The sequence below is a fragment of the Eptatretus burgeri genome, chromosome 17 (genome assembly GCF_056783735.1).
Source record: "Eptatretus burgeri isolate ZD-2024b chromosome 17, Ebu_testis_v1, whole genome shotgun sequence".
In the NCBI taxonomy this organism is placed as follows: domain Eukaryota; kingdom Metazoa; phylum Chordata; class Myxini; order Myxiniformes; family Myxinidae; genus Eptatretus; species Eptatretus burgeri.
Genome location: NC_140977.1, coordinates 16,620,119 through 16,635,817, shown reverse-complemented (window position 1 = coordinate 16,635,817; position 15,699 = coordinate 16,620,119). Strand labels below are relative to the sequence as shown.

Sequence of the window (15,699 nt, the reverse complement as noted above, 5' to 3'; positions counted from 1 at the left end):
AGTTTTCACCCACCACAAAGCCAAAGGCCACTCAACGTGGGGACTACACAAAGGAAACTGTAGATATTAAACAGAAAGGAGAAATCTATTGACATTCCTCTTGAATTGAGGTGGGTTGGGATTCAGAAGCAGGATGCAGGTAAACTGTTTGAAAGTTATGCAGTGCGGTGGGGGGGGGGGGGACAACAATACCTCATCATCCTACTCCTTGAGACAAAAAGAGTATGGATGGGAAGAAACTGCCAAATGTGTGGAGCGACTGAAAGTATGCTCGGGTGGAACAACCTGTGAGAGACCCTGAAAGCACATTTTGTCAAAATATCTAGAGAAAAGGCTGAAAGATGCAACAGAGCAGCGGATTAAGAGAGGCTCCAGAGATGATGTGGACTGTATGTCTTCGCCCGACACAGTGGGTGTTGTGTTGTGTTGTGTTGTGTTGTGTTGTGTTGTGTTGTGTTGTGTTGTGTTGTGTTGTGTTGTGTTGTGTGGTGAAGTGAGACCACAGGTTTGGTCCTTCAGCTCAACCGTTTTTAATGGCGTCTCCTCCTCCACTCACTCTCGGTTCTGCCTCGTCAGTTCCGGTTCATCATGGATTCCTTAATATTCATGTAACTCCCAACACCACAACAAGGTGTTCTTGAACGAAACTGATCGAACTCATCTCGCTATTTGTATCCAGGGAGTGAGAAGTTGTGGGCCCTCTTATTTTTATGTCAACCACCGGGTATTTCCCCATTGTCCCTCCAGGAGACGGAGCCCTCTCAGAGTCGGAGTTAAGGAATCCACTACTAGAACTGCTACTGGCGCGACGACAACAACAACAACAACAACAACAAGAACAACAACCTTTCTGTGACGTTAACCCTCAAACTACCACCCGGGTGTATCTTCTAGCTTGGCTTGTGAAACCTTTTTCCTCGTTGGATATTTTTGTGTGGAATGATTTTTTACTAAGATTCTCGTCTGGGAGGAAATGATCTCGTGATACACGTTAGTTGGGATGAGATAACGATCGGGAGGGATTTCAGAGATGCCACACATCATCGGATAGAGAAGAAGAAGAAGAAGAAGAAGAAGAAGAAGAAGAAGAAGAAGAAGAAGAAGAAGAATGAGAAGAAGAAGAAGAAGAATGAGAATAAGAAGAAGAAGAAGAAGTTGTGTTTGTGTATCAAGCGTGGATTCGTGTTCCCGGGACGCGAACAGGGAGAGAAACATTTTACAAAGCGAGTTGTGAGTGGACGAAGTGTTGTGTTGTGAACATTTCTGGTTTTTAAACATCTTGAGAAACATTAAACTAGTGGTGCAGATTGCAACATGTTTCTTAACTAGATATCAGCGATCACCAAGGGTAACCACGTGAAGTGACCAGTGGGGGCTTTAGTCATTTGACTGTGGACCTCATGGATCACAATGGTGGATCAGTGGAGGTCCTGTCGTCATATATTATAATACTCAATTTAGTGTTTGTGTGTCTCTGCTTGTCTGTGGTCGGAAGTTAATTATCAAATCTTAACCAAACCCGGCAGGAGGACGAATCGTGTGAGAAGGTGAAGGGTGGATCTACTTTATTTACCTCACACCCTCATCCGCGTCCTCACTCATCCTCACCCTAACCCCCACCCTCACCCTAATCCCCACCCCCACCTCACCCCACACCCCACACCCCACCCTCACCCTCACCCCCACCCTCACCCTAACGCCCACCCCTCACCCTCACCTCACCCTAACCCTAACCCCCACCTCCACCCTCATCCTCACCCCCACCCCACCCCCACCTTCACCCTCACCTCGACCTTAAGAGCTCAAACTCGACCTTAAGATGTTAAGCCAGACACCTGAACCGTTAATCCAACACCAGGCTTTTCCAGGTGAATGTTATCTTGCCATCCGATTTTCTGAAAAGTGGGTTCCTTATTAATTACCTGAAACCCAGTGATGTGGGGAAACTGTCTCCATATTACCATATGTGCTCCATGGATTACATCTGAGTACAAATACTCCTTCATACACATCCCCTGTGCTTGTGTGTGAGGCCTTCTCACTATGGAATGTCTTCATCATAAAATTGCTGAACAGGCTCGGATTTTATATCAACATCTAAACCTTTGTATGTTTTACATCAACATGGAATAAAATTACCGAATTGTCTTAAGAATCTGAAACGTGTACAATTTATTTTTTGGAGGTGTCAAAAGGTGCGTGTGTATGTGTGGTGAATGTTTGAGGTGCTGTTACTGATTTTAGACAAAGGATAATGTGACAAGTACAGAGGTAGTTCACATGTAGGTACTGTGTGGGATCAAGGTATTCAGGGTGGAGCAAACATCAGGAAGAGTGGTGCATTTACTGCCTCTTTAAAGGTTCATCCACCATGTACACTCAAGTTGGCTGATGGAAGGATTCCTGTCGTGTGCAGCCAGAAGTGGAACGGCCGACTGTGCTCGGGTGTGAAATGAAGGTTGAGGAGCTGGAAGGATTTCCTGAGATTCTACAGATAAAAATAGAGGATGTGAACTCCTTTGGTCTGGAAGAGGAGCAAAGCAACCAGCTGAATGGTGAGTTGTGTGATCTCCTCCACTTCTGATGGCATTTGTGTTTGTTTAGTGCCCAGTTTTTTTTTTGTTTTTTTTTTTAAATACATGATGGAGGCTTGTGGAAGATTGATAGTAGAATGGAAAGGGGGAAACAACAGCAGAGTAGAAGTCTAAGTGAGATTTAGGGCAGTGAGGTGGGGGGGGGGGGTTTGGGGGAAGGACACATCAGGATGAACAAGCTCCACACGTTGAATGAAACACAAGAAGAATAGGAAGGGGAAAGCAGGCTTGAAACAGAAAAGTAACAAAACAACCAATGAACAAATGTAAAGAGATGAGGGAGGAGGGGGAAAAAAAATCACAATGACCTGGAAAAAGGGATTGCTTTGGAATGTGGTCATTTCGGGGTGGAAAAGATCATGGTTGGATGGGGGATGATCTCAGATGCTGGTGAACAAGTGTTTTGAAAACTTGGAGGGCAAAATGAGATTGAAGAGCATGTGGAAGTTTTATTTACAGGGTGGGTAAAAGAGGAATGAAAGTGTGGAGGCAAGAAGTGATTCTGGATTTTTGGGAGTTTCACCAGAAAGGGGTTGCTGGTGGACCGTGTGTTGCCTCCAGAAACCTGTGGGAGGGTGGATAAGACATGGAATGAGTGGAGGGTGCAAAACCAGAAAGGACGCAGTGAAAGAAGGAGATACCACGCTGGGTGTGCTCTGGCTTTCAAAAGGAGTTTGCCACTGTGGCTAATCCAGGTTTATAATGATTAGCCACAGGAGAAAGGAAATAGCCACACATTTTATTCCAAATTTTTTTTTTAGCAATATGAAATAATAAGTTAATTTTAAGGTGTGAGTTTGATGGGTGAGGTTGGTTGGATGAGTGAGTTTGACGTGTGAGATTGGTGAATGAACGACCATCAGGGGAGGTGGTGATTGTGTGTGTGTGTGTGTGTGTGTGTGTGTGTGTGTGTGTGTGTGTGTGTGTGTGTGTGGTATGGTCGTTGTGGTAGTGGGGGATGAGGTTGGTTGTGGACCAGGATTGGACCAACCTCACGCCAGTCAAACCCACTCATCCAACCAATCTCTCCCAACAACTTCACTCATCCAACCAATCTCGCACATCAAACTCACACATCAAACTCACACTTCCAACCAATGTCACACATCAAACTCACTCATACAACCAATCTCACCCATCAACTTCACTCATCCAACCAACCAAAGTTACCCATCAAACTCTCTCATCCATACAAACTCATCCTACTTCAGCTACTATTACTGATTGTGTCAAAACTCACCTGGCAACCACTGACCCAACGAAGCATCATGTAGCGTCGAGTAGCGCCGAATCATTCCGGAAAAAAATTTTTTCACAAAAATTAAAATAAAATTTTGAGACGAAAATCATGCATAATTTCGGTCGATTTGTTTTTTTTTTTACTAGAAACTAGTTTAAAACCACTAATGTTAGTATAAACTAGCAAAGTACCCGCCCATGGGCGGGTACAGTTTTCTGTTAAATGGCGTTGGTCCCGTCTCGATCGGATGAAATTGAGAAATTGACGTTATCCGGTGACCTTGACCTTGACCTTGATCGCCTTATGTCCGTTCCCAAGGATCACATATGCCAAGTTTCATCTCATTCTATCCAACGGTTTGGCCGTCTATAAAGGACAAACAAGCATGAAAAATTGACGTTTTAGTCAATTTATGACATCATAAGTCGGAAGTGAATGTCGTCAATCAATTGTGGCATTTAATTTTGATTATCTGTCGAATGGCGTTGGTCCCGTCTCGATCGGATGAAATTGAGAAATTGAAGTTACCCGGTGACCTCTTGACCCCGTGACCTTTGAAGTTGCCCCACCGCCCCCCCCCCCCCCCATATCCGTTCTCATGTCCCAAGGATTACTCGTACCAAGTTTCATCTCATTCTATCCAACAGTTTGGCCGCCTATAAAAGACGAACAAACAAACAAACAAACATACATACAAACATATTCTATTTTTTTTAGTATAGTAGATAAGCTTGTACGAAATCATGCGTGATTCCCATAATCAAAACATAGAAAATGGCGGCTGTCTCAACGAAGGTTGAATTCTGTGCTAAAATCATCCAAAATTCGTCTAAAACTGGTAAATAAAAAAAACACACAAACATGGATTAGCCACAGTGGCTAATGGTGGTTTAAAATATTAGCCACAGGTAAGGGAGATTCGCCCTGTGGCGACGTGGCGAGCGGCAGCGCACACCCAGCCACCGACCTTTCTGCGATGTGAAAGTGATCGGTCCATTGACTCAACTTCATTGCGGGAGATTCCAATAATCTTGAAAGCCCTAATTTCTTCAGCTTCAAGTTGAGCAAAATATGAAAAAGGGCTGCCTGTCCATAGGGGAGAGCAGTTCTTCATAATGCTGCCGATGAAGGCCTTGTTGCTGGATAACAGTTCAGGTGGACTCAGGAAGGACTTTACCCAATGAAGGATGCCTACTCTGGCTTTCGAGGCCAATTCAGAGATGTGATTTCCCTAAGAAAGGTCAGGGCTGATAGTGAGACCCAAAAATTTCAGTGACTGAACCTCTTCATGAGGATTCCTTAGAAAGTTGAGACAGAGACTGAGAGATTTACCAGAAATGCAATGCATGTTCCAAGTATTTGAGCAGCTTGTGATTCTATCAGTGTCTGAAGAGAGGGAAGAGGCTGCTACCTGTCTCTCTGAATGATGCCACGGCAGAGGTTGGAGTCATCAGCAAACAAATAATGAGGATTTTCCAGAGAGTCAGAGAGAATATTGGTGAAGAATAGGACTGGGCCTAACACACTGCCTTGGCACACTCCGGAACTGACAGGGAGAGGAGATGAAAGGATTCCATCGGGATGCTTTTTCTGCGAGAGTCGAGGAAGTCAGTGAGTCCTGTGTGGAGGTGGCCTTGGATGCCATATGTATGCGACGCAAGACTGCCTATGTATGCGACGCAAGACTGCCTGAATTTAATGAAAGTTACTTTTTCCAGATTTATTTGTGAAAGTGGAAGTGAAAACCGAACACGACATTGATGTCCACCTGGATCGACCAGAACCAAATGACTCTGAACCTTCCTTCCTTAAGAGCCATCACCATGAAGGTTTTTGTCAATCCGGATACGTTTTGTTTCAGACATTTTGATGATGAACTCTGTTGTTAAGGAAAAAAGAAACATCCCTCTGTTTTGATTTCATTGTTTTAAGAAATGACCACGATGGCAGATCAAATTCTCAATCATCCATTATCCCTTTCATCATTCGGTGAAATATTTAAACCAACAATACTGTACCTTGTTATATCCTGTTATCCGAAATTTTTTACGATCGTCATTTCTAATTGAGCTTTAATTGCACACCTTTTGTTGATTTATTTTACATGTTTATATGTGATCTTGACTCGTGGAATTGTGTGGTGACGGAGAGAAAAATTTGCAACAAATTGACAATTGGACAGTGAGGCACAGTTGAACACAAGGAAACAAGAACAGGAAGTGGAGAGGGAGAGAAGGGAGGAAACAGTAATCTGATGATAACAGGGTTGAGCAGGTTGTGGCTTGTGTGGAAGCTATACAGAATGGGTGGGGAAGTGCATGGCATGAAATGGTGGTGAACTTTGAAGCCTTGGTGGGAGAGTACAAGTCAACGATGTTCGGCCTTATGAGACCACGCACGCACGCACACACGCACGCACGCACGCACGCACGCACGCACGCACACACACACCCACACACATTTTGTTTAATGAGGGGATGACTCGGACATGTTTCTCAACCTCTGATGCTGAAGCTGACGAGCCACGGATAACTCCACAACCCGACGGGTTGTTAATGCGACCATGGATCTATCCGAGGTGACCAAATCTGGTAGGGTCTCCACGCCAAATGTTTCATCACCTTCCTGGTGATTTTGCCCCTCCAAGATGTGGGCTGTGCTCTCAACTTCCCACCTTTAACTATTTATTACGTACGGCTGAGCAAAACCGGAGCTGGGACATCAGCTAATCTCATGCAGCGAATCAATGGAGGACAACCTCTTGTCTATTTATTAAATGCTATGTCTAACCATTGGTGGAAAGAGACACAAGTGTCTACAAAGTGCAGAGTCCCAAAGAAACAGTCTTACCTCAAGTAGAGAAGAACCCCTTACACATTCTTATCTTACTCGAAACACAGGAGAGGCATGCCTCAGTCACTCCAGGAAAAGGAGGGAGAAAGACAATGATAATTCGAGGAGTAAGATCGTCCCCTTGCTCACCCGACGTGAATGTGTGGTCTTATGTTGTTCCCAAAGTGAGGTGGGGGGGAGGAAAGGTAGGAGGAGGAGGAAACAGAAGGGGGTAATGAGGTGCAATGTGTTGGGAGAGGTGCGGCATATGCGATGTAAGCACTAGAGGAAAGGTGTGATATGCGTGTCAGTGCCCCCTTGCCCAGAAGTAATCATTGATCACTCTTTTTACCGTTCTTTTTTGCATTTCAAGTCGACAATTTAGAAATTGGGGATAGGAAGGAAAGATCATGCAAGTCAATGTGTAAAGCCACTGCACACGAAGATCTTGTGCTGCATTCACCCGCGAAGAATCGCCCCAATAATGACTGTCCGGTTCTGTTTCTCAAAGCACAGCAGTCGTCCTTCCATTCGCCAGGTGCAAGCAAGCTTTCATGGTTCCCCAGATGCAAGCAAACTGTCCTTGTTCCTCCGACACAAGCACGCCCCATTCTGTGGAACGTACCGTCTATTCTTGTGTTCGGGGAGTGGTGTTGCCGCTGGGAGCAAGTGTCATTGCAACACCCTGTTATGTTATTTGTGCTCGTGCTCTCCTGTGCTTCTCAAAGGATTGGTCTTGCAGTTCCCAGCAGTGTGGCAACCTGTGTCGTTTGTTGGATGGAGTGTCTCAGACATGGGTCCCATCAAAGTCAAATTTATGGCCAGATTTCAGGTAATTACGTGCTATGGCTGACTGGGTCACCTTTCCAAGCCTAATTGCTCTATCATGTTCATCTAGCCATTGTTTTAAATTTCCTCCAGTTTCACCAATGTAGAATTGGTCACAGTCTTTGCATGATGAATGGTAAATGACTCCAGATTTCTCACCAATTGGTTTTGGGTCCTTTAGTTTTAATCAAAACTGTGTCCAAGACACTAGATCGAACAAACGACACAGGTTGATTTTGGAAGCATGGCACATGAAGAGCTGGGAGGGTGGTCGAACTGGGGAGACTGTGGACATACCCACACAATACACACCTCTAATGCAAATGGCGAAAACTGGATGGTACAAACGGCTGGATAAGGAGAGCAACAAACACCCCATCCCAAACACCACACCCACGTGTGCACAACACCCAACAACAACCCCAACACTCACACAACCAACACCTCATCATGCCCAACCCAGACACGAAACCAGCTGTGTTCGTTCCCCTGAAACACAAAAACAACAAGCGCACAACTGCTCACCCCCACACACACACACAACACCAGATCACGTGTAAGTAATAACAAAAAAGAGCAGAGCACCCTTTCAACGATGTGATTTGACGTTTGTTTTTGCTTTTGAAAAATAAAAGGACTCCTCCATTTGACCTTGAGCACCAGCCCATGACCGGAAATGAGCGGTCGTATCGAAATAAAAACCGGACACGTGCTGAAGCTCGGGTTCTATTGTGCCTGATAAAGCCGGCTGCAAAACCGGCGAAACGTTGCCTGAGACCAGGTCTGCTCTCGCTTTTTTGCTGCAATTATTGGAATCTTTTTTTAGGTTATCTCTACCGAGATGACCTAATAAAGCTGGACCAAATGTCCGTCCGTACGTACGTCCGTCCGTACGTACGTCCGTCAATTTTTCTTTCCGATCTTGATGAAACTTAGTATGTGGGTAGAGGTCGATGAGTGTTGCACAACGATATAACTTTTGTCCGGGTTCAAGGTCAGGGACAAGGTCACGAGGTCACGTAAGTTATAAAAATCGCCATTTTCAAAACCTAGCTAGTCTGCCATTCTACAAGATATTCGGCAACTGTTTATTGATTATGATAGTAAAAAATATTGTGACGTCCACAGGACTTGAACAGTCCCGCTAACGTAGAATGAGCCGAAACGATGGAGGCGGTTTATCCTTTACAACCCAAAGATGGCGGTTCTAATCCCTCTACCGCAAACGGGACGAGGAAGGTGGCACGAGTCGCTTTTCACTGAGTTGATAACGTTTATTTCTCTAACCAGAAATAACAAGACTCGGCAAGAAGAGGGACCCGGGGTGATTCGACGGGATGGTGGTGTGGGTTCGGGCGTGGGGAAAACACAGACAATTCCAATGAATATACAAATCTCAAACCCTCTAAGGCGCCAGGTACACACACACACACACACACACACACACACACACACACACACACACACACACACACACACACACACACACACACCGTAGCTGGTCCTGGTGGTCAGGCTGTCCCGTGGTGTGGACGCAACAGTCCCTGGATTGGCGTTGGACGAGCTGGCGTTGCTCTTGTCAGGGGGGTAGGAGAAACCGTGGTGCTGTCGACCTCCTGGTCTTGGCCCAAGTCCGCTCACAGCCACCAGGGAACCAGTTCTGGCGCCAAATTGCGAGCAGGAGAGGGAGGCAGGTCCGCCCGCCGTTCGACCCCGTACTCCAAGCCAGCAGAACCCCAGACCCAACCGAGGTGAGGCACGAGGCTCAGCAAGGCTACAAGACACGATGAAACCAGGATCGAAAACAGCCCAACAACACAGCACGCTCCCAGCACAACAACCTCCACCAGAACAGTTTTTCTGTCCTGATCTTCTTCTTCTTCCTTTTCGACCCCGAACAGAACCTTTTTATCCTCCCGTCCTCGTCACTTCCAATCAAGCCATTTTATTGGCCCTGCGCCGTCGCCTTCCGCCAATCGTGATCACGGGGCGGAGCCATCCACAGCGCTGTCCTGTGACGTCACGGCAAGCCTCCAGAGAATACTAAAAGGGGTTTACGCAGACACACTTACCCTATCCCATATCCCTATCTAATTACGTGACAATTATCATTTCCCCCTTGAAGAAATGGACATTTACTAGACAACTTATCACCACTGAATTGCTACTTATTACATCGAGATCCTGGTACACTTGAACAGCATGGCATACCTAATTAAACATCCTAATTACCCTTTGAATGCATACCCCCTTCAAACGTAACAATATCTTGTATCTAACCAGACAGATTTTTGAATTTCCTTCCCGTTTGATCGTCATGTGATCTGGAAGATGGCCAAAAACGCCGATGCGATTCACAAAGAAGGAAGGAAGGAGAAATGAAATATAAATATAAAACACATTTTTGGCCTTTTTATATTTATACATTTTCCGCCGAAGGTGCAAAAGTTTCAAAACCCGAAATGTAAACGTCGGCATTTATTTTCAAAATATAATTTTGTGCGCGCGTGCCAAAATGCCGAGTCATCTTTAACCAAACTGCGTAGTAGAACTGCGCAGTAGTCCGGTCATGGCGTCTGAGCAGTGGCCAGCGTGATTCAGATTTACTGTGGTTTCTGGGGCGAAGGTGATTGTTAAGAAGTATGTCGGCGGTATAAATTTCAGTGACTGTATTGGTGATTTAATCACGCAACATCTTGACAACGAATATTCTGGCTGAACGATTACATCAATTCAGTGCATCAGCAGGGATAATTTGCAGGCTCCTATCGATCATGCCGATATCTAACATAATCACCGGCGGACATAGGGCTGCAGGCTGTGGCACGAGGCCACGGATCCCGGATGAGGGGATAAGTGATAAATTATGCAACATGCTTCGGGCTTTCTGATTAATATATCAATGAGTACATTCCATAATTAATGAATTAATAATTAATGAATCTGGCATACAAAATGTTTTTTCATACCTGACATGTTACTTTGTGCAATTTCACGAAACTTCTGTGGAATTAATAATTAATGAATTTGCTCACTCTAACGATTTTTCAAACCTCAATATCTCAATAAATACTTGACCAATTTTCATTCTGAAAGTTGCATTATAATCAGTGAAGAATAATCTACAGGATTGTCATAATCTCCGAGAGCTAAGCATATTTTTTCGTTTTTTTTCTACAACCGGAAGTGAAATGTCCCCAGAGAGTGGACGCACCGGAAAACCATGTGTTGCACTTATTGGTGATTCTGATGTGTTAATCCGGGTACTAAATGAACAATACATATTTATTAATTATGTCATTAGTCGTATTATCCTAGTGTATCTCTGAACTATTTCAATCTAAACGGTAAGTTTGTACTGTTTCGCGGTTACCTGAACTGAACATTGAGAATTTGTGGTATTATAGAGATGACCGTCACCCCCACACGGGGGTAATTTATACATATATTTTTACTTTTGAATGGAAGTGTCGTCTACTTAAAATTTATTTTTAATTATTTATTTATATGCATATACTAATAAAAAGGTGTCTGTGTGTCTCCTCCATAACTCCAAAACCATAAAACCTAGCAGCCTGAAACTTTTCATGCAGACTTACAAAACTCCAAGGAAGTGCAAGAGTGAAAATTGGGTGTTTGGTTTAATTAAAACACTCCTTTTTAAGATAATTAACGGCCTTATTTAAGTATATCCTTCATCAGGCGATCCTCGGCCACCTCGTTCTCTGGGTCATAAGGTGTTTCCTGGATAACCTCGATGAAGTCTGAAGCTGCCATGTTTTTGGCCTGCAAAACCATGCATTGATTCAGCACAGGCCGCAACGATTTCTTAATGATAAAGTTGTTGTTTTCACTTTTCTCACTCTTATTATCGAATGCCTGTTCATCATAGCTTTACAAATTTTACTTTGCAAACTCTGTTGTGTCATTGTGTATACAGCTGTTCTGACATGTTTTTAAAATATTTTTTTGTGTTCATTCATTAAGCGTCATATCATTCTCTTTGCTAACCCCACCTCCACCCCTCACCTGTGGGTTTTTTTTCTCCTTGTCCCCCCACCCTTCTCTCTCAGTCTGTCCCCTCCTCACTTCCCCCTCCTAATAAAATGCAGCGCTCTCCTCCCACCCTTCTATCGCTCTCTCACTTTAAATAAATATGTAGATTGAGGATTTTAGAAAGTGATCCGAAGTTGTTGACCTTTGGCCAATGTTGACCATTTGGCATGCATCAACAAATGCATGTGCTGACCTCAAAAATGATTGTGGTTGTATTCATTGAGCTGATAGGAAAATCCTGTTTAAATTTCAAGTCAATCAGATGAAAATTGACAATTTTAGAAACTTAGCCTTTGTTGACATTTTGACCTATGTTGACCTCAAAATAATTTAGGCTTGAATTCAGGAAGCTGATATGCAAACGGTCTTCAAATTTCAAGTCAATTGGCTGAATATTGACAATTTTAGAAACAATTTTATAAATTTGGCCTATGTTGACCTTATGGTCTATGTTGACCTTTTGGCCGATGTTGACCTCATAAATAATAGGTAGTTGAATTTGTTGACCTGATATGTAAATTATCTTCAAATGTCAAGTTCATCGGATTAAAATTTAAGATTTTAGAAATTTGGCCTATGTTGACCTTTTGGTCGATGTTGATCGTTTTTCCTATAGTGACCTCAAACATAATAGGTGGTTGAATTCAGTGACCTGATATGCAAATGCTCTTCAAGTTTCAAGTCAATCAGGTGAAAATTGAGGATTTTAGAAAATTAGGTCCAAATTGTCCTTTTGACCTCTGTTGATCGCAAAATTAACTAGAACTGCCACTTTATAACTGCTGGCAGTGATGACCGGGTACCCGTATACGACGCCTTCGATACGACGTGAGACTTAAACGACGGTTGCAAAGTTTCGTGACGATAGGATGAGCGGTTCCGGAGAAAACGATATTTAATGTTGTTCTTGAATTGCAATGTGGCTGCCGAACCATGTGACCTATCGATTAGAAATTAACAAACTTATATTCACCACTCGGGTGCGATACGTATGTGAAGTTTCCCCTCGATCTGACCGGCCGTTCTGGAGAAGAAGATGTTTGAGAGTTTTAGGGTAAATTCGACGTGGCCGCCAAACCGTGTGACCTATCGATTAGAAATTAAAAAAACTTGTGAAAGGATGTCTTGGGGAAAGAGTGCGTGAATTTTAGCCTCGATCTGTCCGGCTGTTCTGGAGAAGAAGACTAAAATTTCTTATTAATTTTCAATCCAAGATGGCTGACAAACCATGTGACCTATGACATCACAAATTTATATTCTGCTTCAAACCGTGTGTTGGAACACGTCTGTCAAGTTTAGTGTTAATCGGAAAAGGTGTGTTTTTCTATCCAAGATGGCCACCACACAATGTGACGACGTCATAATTTTTAGCATGTCTTATTTTAGCACTTCATTATTTACTCTTCTTCTTCATTATTTACTCTTCTTCTTCATTTTTTACTCTTCTTCTCCTTCATTTTTTTACTCTTCTTCTTCTTCTTCTTCTTCTTCTTCTTCATTTTTTTACTCTTTTTCTTCTTCATGTTTTACTCTTCTTCTTCATTATTTTTTAATCTTCTTCATTTTTTACTCTTCATTTTTTACTCTTGTTCTTCAATTTCTACTCTTCTTCAATTTCAACTCTTCTTTATTTTTTTTCTCTTCTTCTTCATTTTTTTACTCTTCTTCTTCATTTTTACTCTTTTTCCTCATTTTATTACTCTTCTTTTTATTACTCTTCTTCCTCATTTTATTACTCTTCTTCTTCTTCATTGTTTTTCTCCTCTTCATTTTATTACTCTTCTTCTAAATTAAAATTAAGAGAGCTCGGCGTTGTTGTTCTTCTCCTCCTTCTCCTTCTCCTTCTCCTTCTCCTTCTCCTTCTCCTTCTCCTTCTCCTTCTCCTTCTCCTTCTCCTTCTCCTTCTCCTTCTCCTTCTCCTTCTCCTTCTCCTTCTCCTTCTCCTTCTCCTTCTCCTTCTCCTTCTCCTTCTTCTTCTTCTTCTTCTTCTTCTCCTCGTGAAGATAGATCCTTTAGGACTCCACTATTTCATATACAGGATCCGGATCTCCTTAAATACTAAACACTTGTACACATCCTCGCATTGAGGGTGCCTTTTGAGAGCGTCTATCATGAACTTTTAAATATATTTTGACATTTGCTTTAAAGTTTCGGAAAGTTCACGTTACTATTTAAAAATTATTCCATTTATTGTATTGTAATTTCATAAATACATTATTTTCTTGTCATGAACGACGCTCGTCCATGACTGGTCTCGCTATTTGCTCCGTCAAGGCATGTGATGAAATATCGGAAGTTGTTTTTTTCTTCTTCTTCTTAAGTTCTTGTTCTTCTTCTGGTGAAGACAAAACCTTTAGGACGTGGCTCTTGGACACATTTGTCCTTGTTAACATATGTGCAGGCATGGGACTAGATTATAGTAGCCAAGTCTTGCTTCGATAGGTTATGTGGTTCCAGAGAAAACATTATTTAATATAATTCTTGAGTCCAACATGGCTGCCAAACCATGTGACCTATCAATTAGAAATTAACAAACTTGTGAAAGGATGTCTTGCGGAAAGTTTGTGTGAATTTTTGCCTCAATCTGTCTGGCTGTTCTGGAGAAGAAGATTTTAAAAATTTATTAATTTTCAATCCAAGATGGCAGACGAACCATGTGATCTATGACATAAATTTAAATTCTGCTTCCAATCGTGTAGTGGAACACGTTTGTGAAGTTTCGTCTTTATCGGACAAAGTGCGTTATTCTATCCAAGATTGCCGCCAAACCATGTGACATGTGACGTCATTTTTAACGTGCATGCAGGCATGGGGGTAGATTATATTGGCCAAGTTTCGCTTCGATAGGTTATGTGGTTCCAGAGAAAACATTATTTAATATAATTCTTGAATCCAACATGGCTGCCAAACCATGTGACCTATCAATTCGAAATTAACAAAGTTATATTCACCACTCGTGTGCATTACCCAGACCTCGGCCCTTGATACAACATGAGATACATGAGATGAAAAAAAAATTATATTCTGCTTTCAACTGTGTCGTGCAACATGTCTGAAGTTTCGTGTTAATCGGAAAAGGTGCGTTTTTCTATCCAAGATGGCCACCCAACTATGTGACTTGTGATGTCATAATTTATACCATGGATGCAGACATCATGGGGATGACAGTTGCAAATTTTCGCTTCGATAGGTTAAGCCGTTCCAGAGAAAACATTATTTGATATTTTTCTTAAATCCAACATGGCCGCCAAACCATGTGACTTGTGATGTAATAATTTTTACCATGTATGCAGAATTGATGGAAGATGGCATTTGCAAATTTTTGCTTCGATAGGTTAAGCGGTTCCAGAGAAAGCATTATTTAATATTTTCCTTAAATCCAACATGGCTACCAAACGATGTGACCTATCAATTAGAAATTAACAAAGTTATATTCCCTACTCATGTGCAATACGTGTGTGAAGTTTCCCCTTGATCAGATCAGCCGTTCTGGAGAAGAAGATGTTTGAAGGTTTTAGGGTAAATTCAAGATGGCCACCAAACCATGTGACCGATAAAGAAGAAATTAACAAACTTGAGAAAGCACCACATGGGGAATATATGTGTAAAGTTTCATCTCAATCTGTCTTGCCGTTCTGGAGAAGAAGATTTTTAAAATTTATTCATTTTCAATCCAAGATGGCTGCCGAACCATGTGACTTATAACATCATAAATTTATATTCAGCTTCCTATCGGGGACCCTAACAAGTGTGTGAAGTTTCGTATAAATCGGATAAGGTCAGTTTTTCTATCCAAGATGGCCGCCAAACCATGTGACTTGTGACATCATAATTCTTACTATGAATGCAGACATCATGGAGGATGATAGTCGCAAATTTTCGCTTCGATAGGTTATATGATTCCAGAGAAAACATTATTTAATATTTTCATGAATCCAACATGGCTGTCAAACCATGTGACCTATCAATTAGAAATTAACAAAGCTATATTCCCTACTCATGGCCAATAGGTTTGTGAAGTTTCCCCTTGATCTGACGAGCCGTTCTGGAGAAGATGTTTGAAGGTTTAGGGTAAATTGAAGATGGCCACCAAACCATATGACCGATCAATAAGAAATTAACAAACTTGATAAAGGACCTCATGGGGAA

General features: G+C 42.5%; 1 protein-coding gene across 6 annotated transcripts in view; it reads left to right on the top strand.

Moving 5' to 3' along the window:
• The first annotated feature begins 1,107 nt into the window (after nucleotides 1-1,107).
• Nucleotides 1,108-15,699, top strand: part of LOC147009408 (uncharacterized) — a 33,342-nt gene continuing 18,750 nt past the window's right edge. Inside the window, exons 1-3 of one of the 6 annotated variants that reach the window (XM_085861793.1) lie at nucleotides 1,108-1,230; nucleotides 2,417-2,555; nucleotides 5,553-5,663. In XM_085861793.1, the coding sequence (XP_085717919.1) occupies nucleotides 2,453-2,555; nucleotides 5,553-5,663 (214 nt within the window). In that variant the 5' untranslated portion in view covers nucleotides 1,108-1,230; nucleotides 2,417-2,452. Of the gene's footprint in view, nucleotides 1,231-2,360; nucleotides 2,556-5,552; nucleotides 5,664-15,699 lie in introns of those variants that run through there. The other 5 variants (XM_085861789.1, XM_085861790.1, XM_085861794.1 and 2 more) reach the window with 5 other exon arrangements.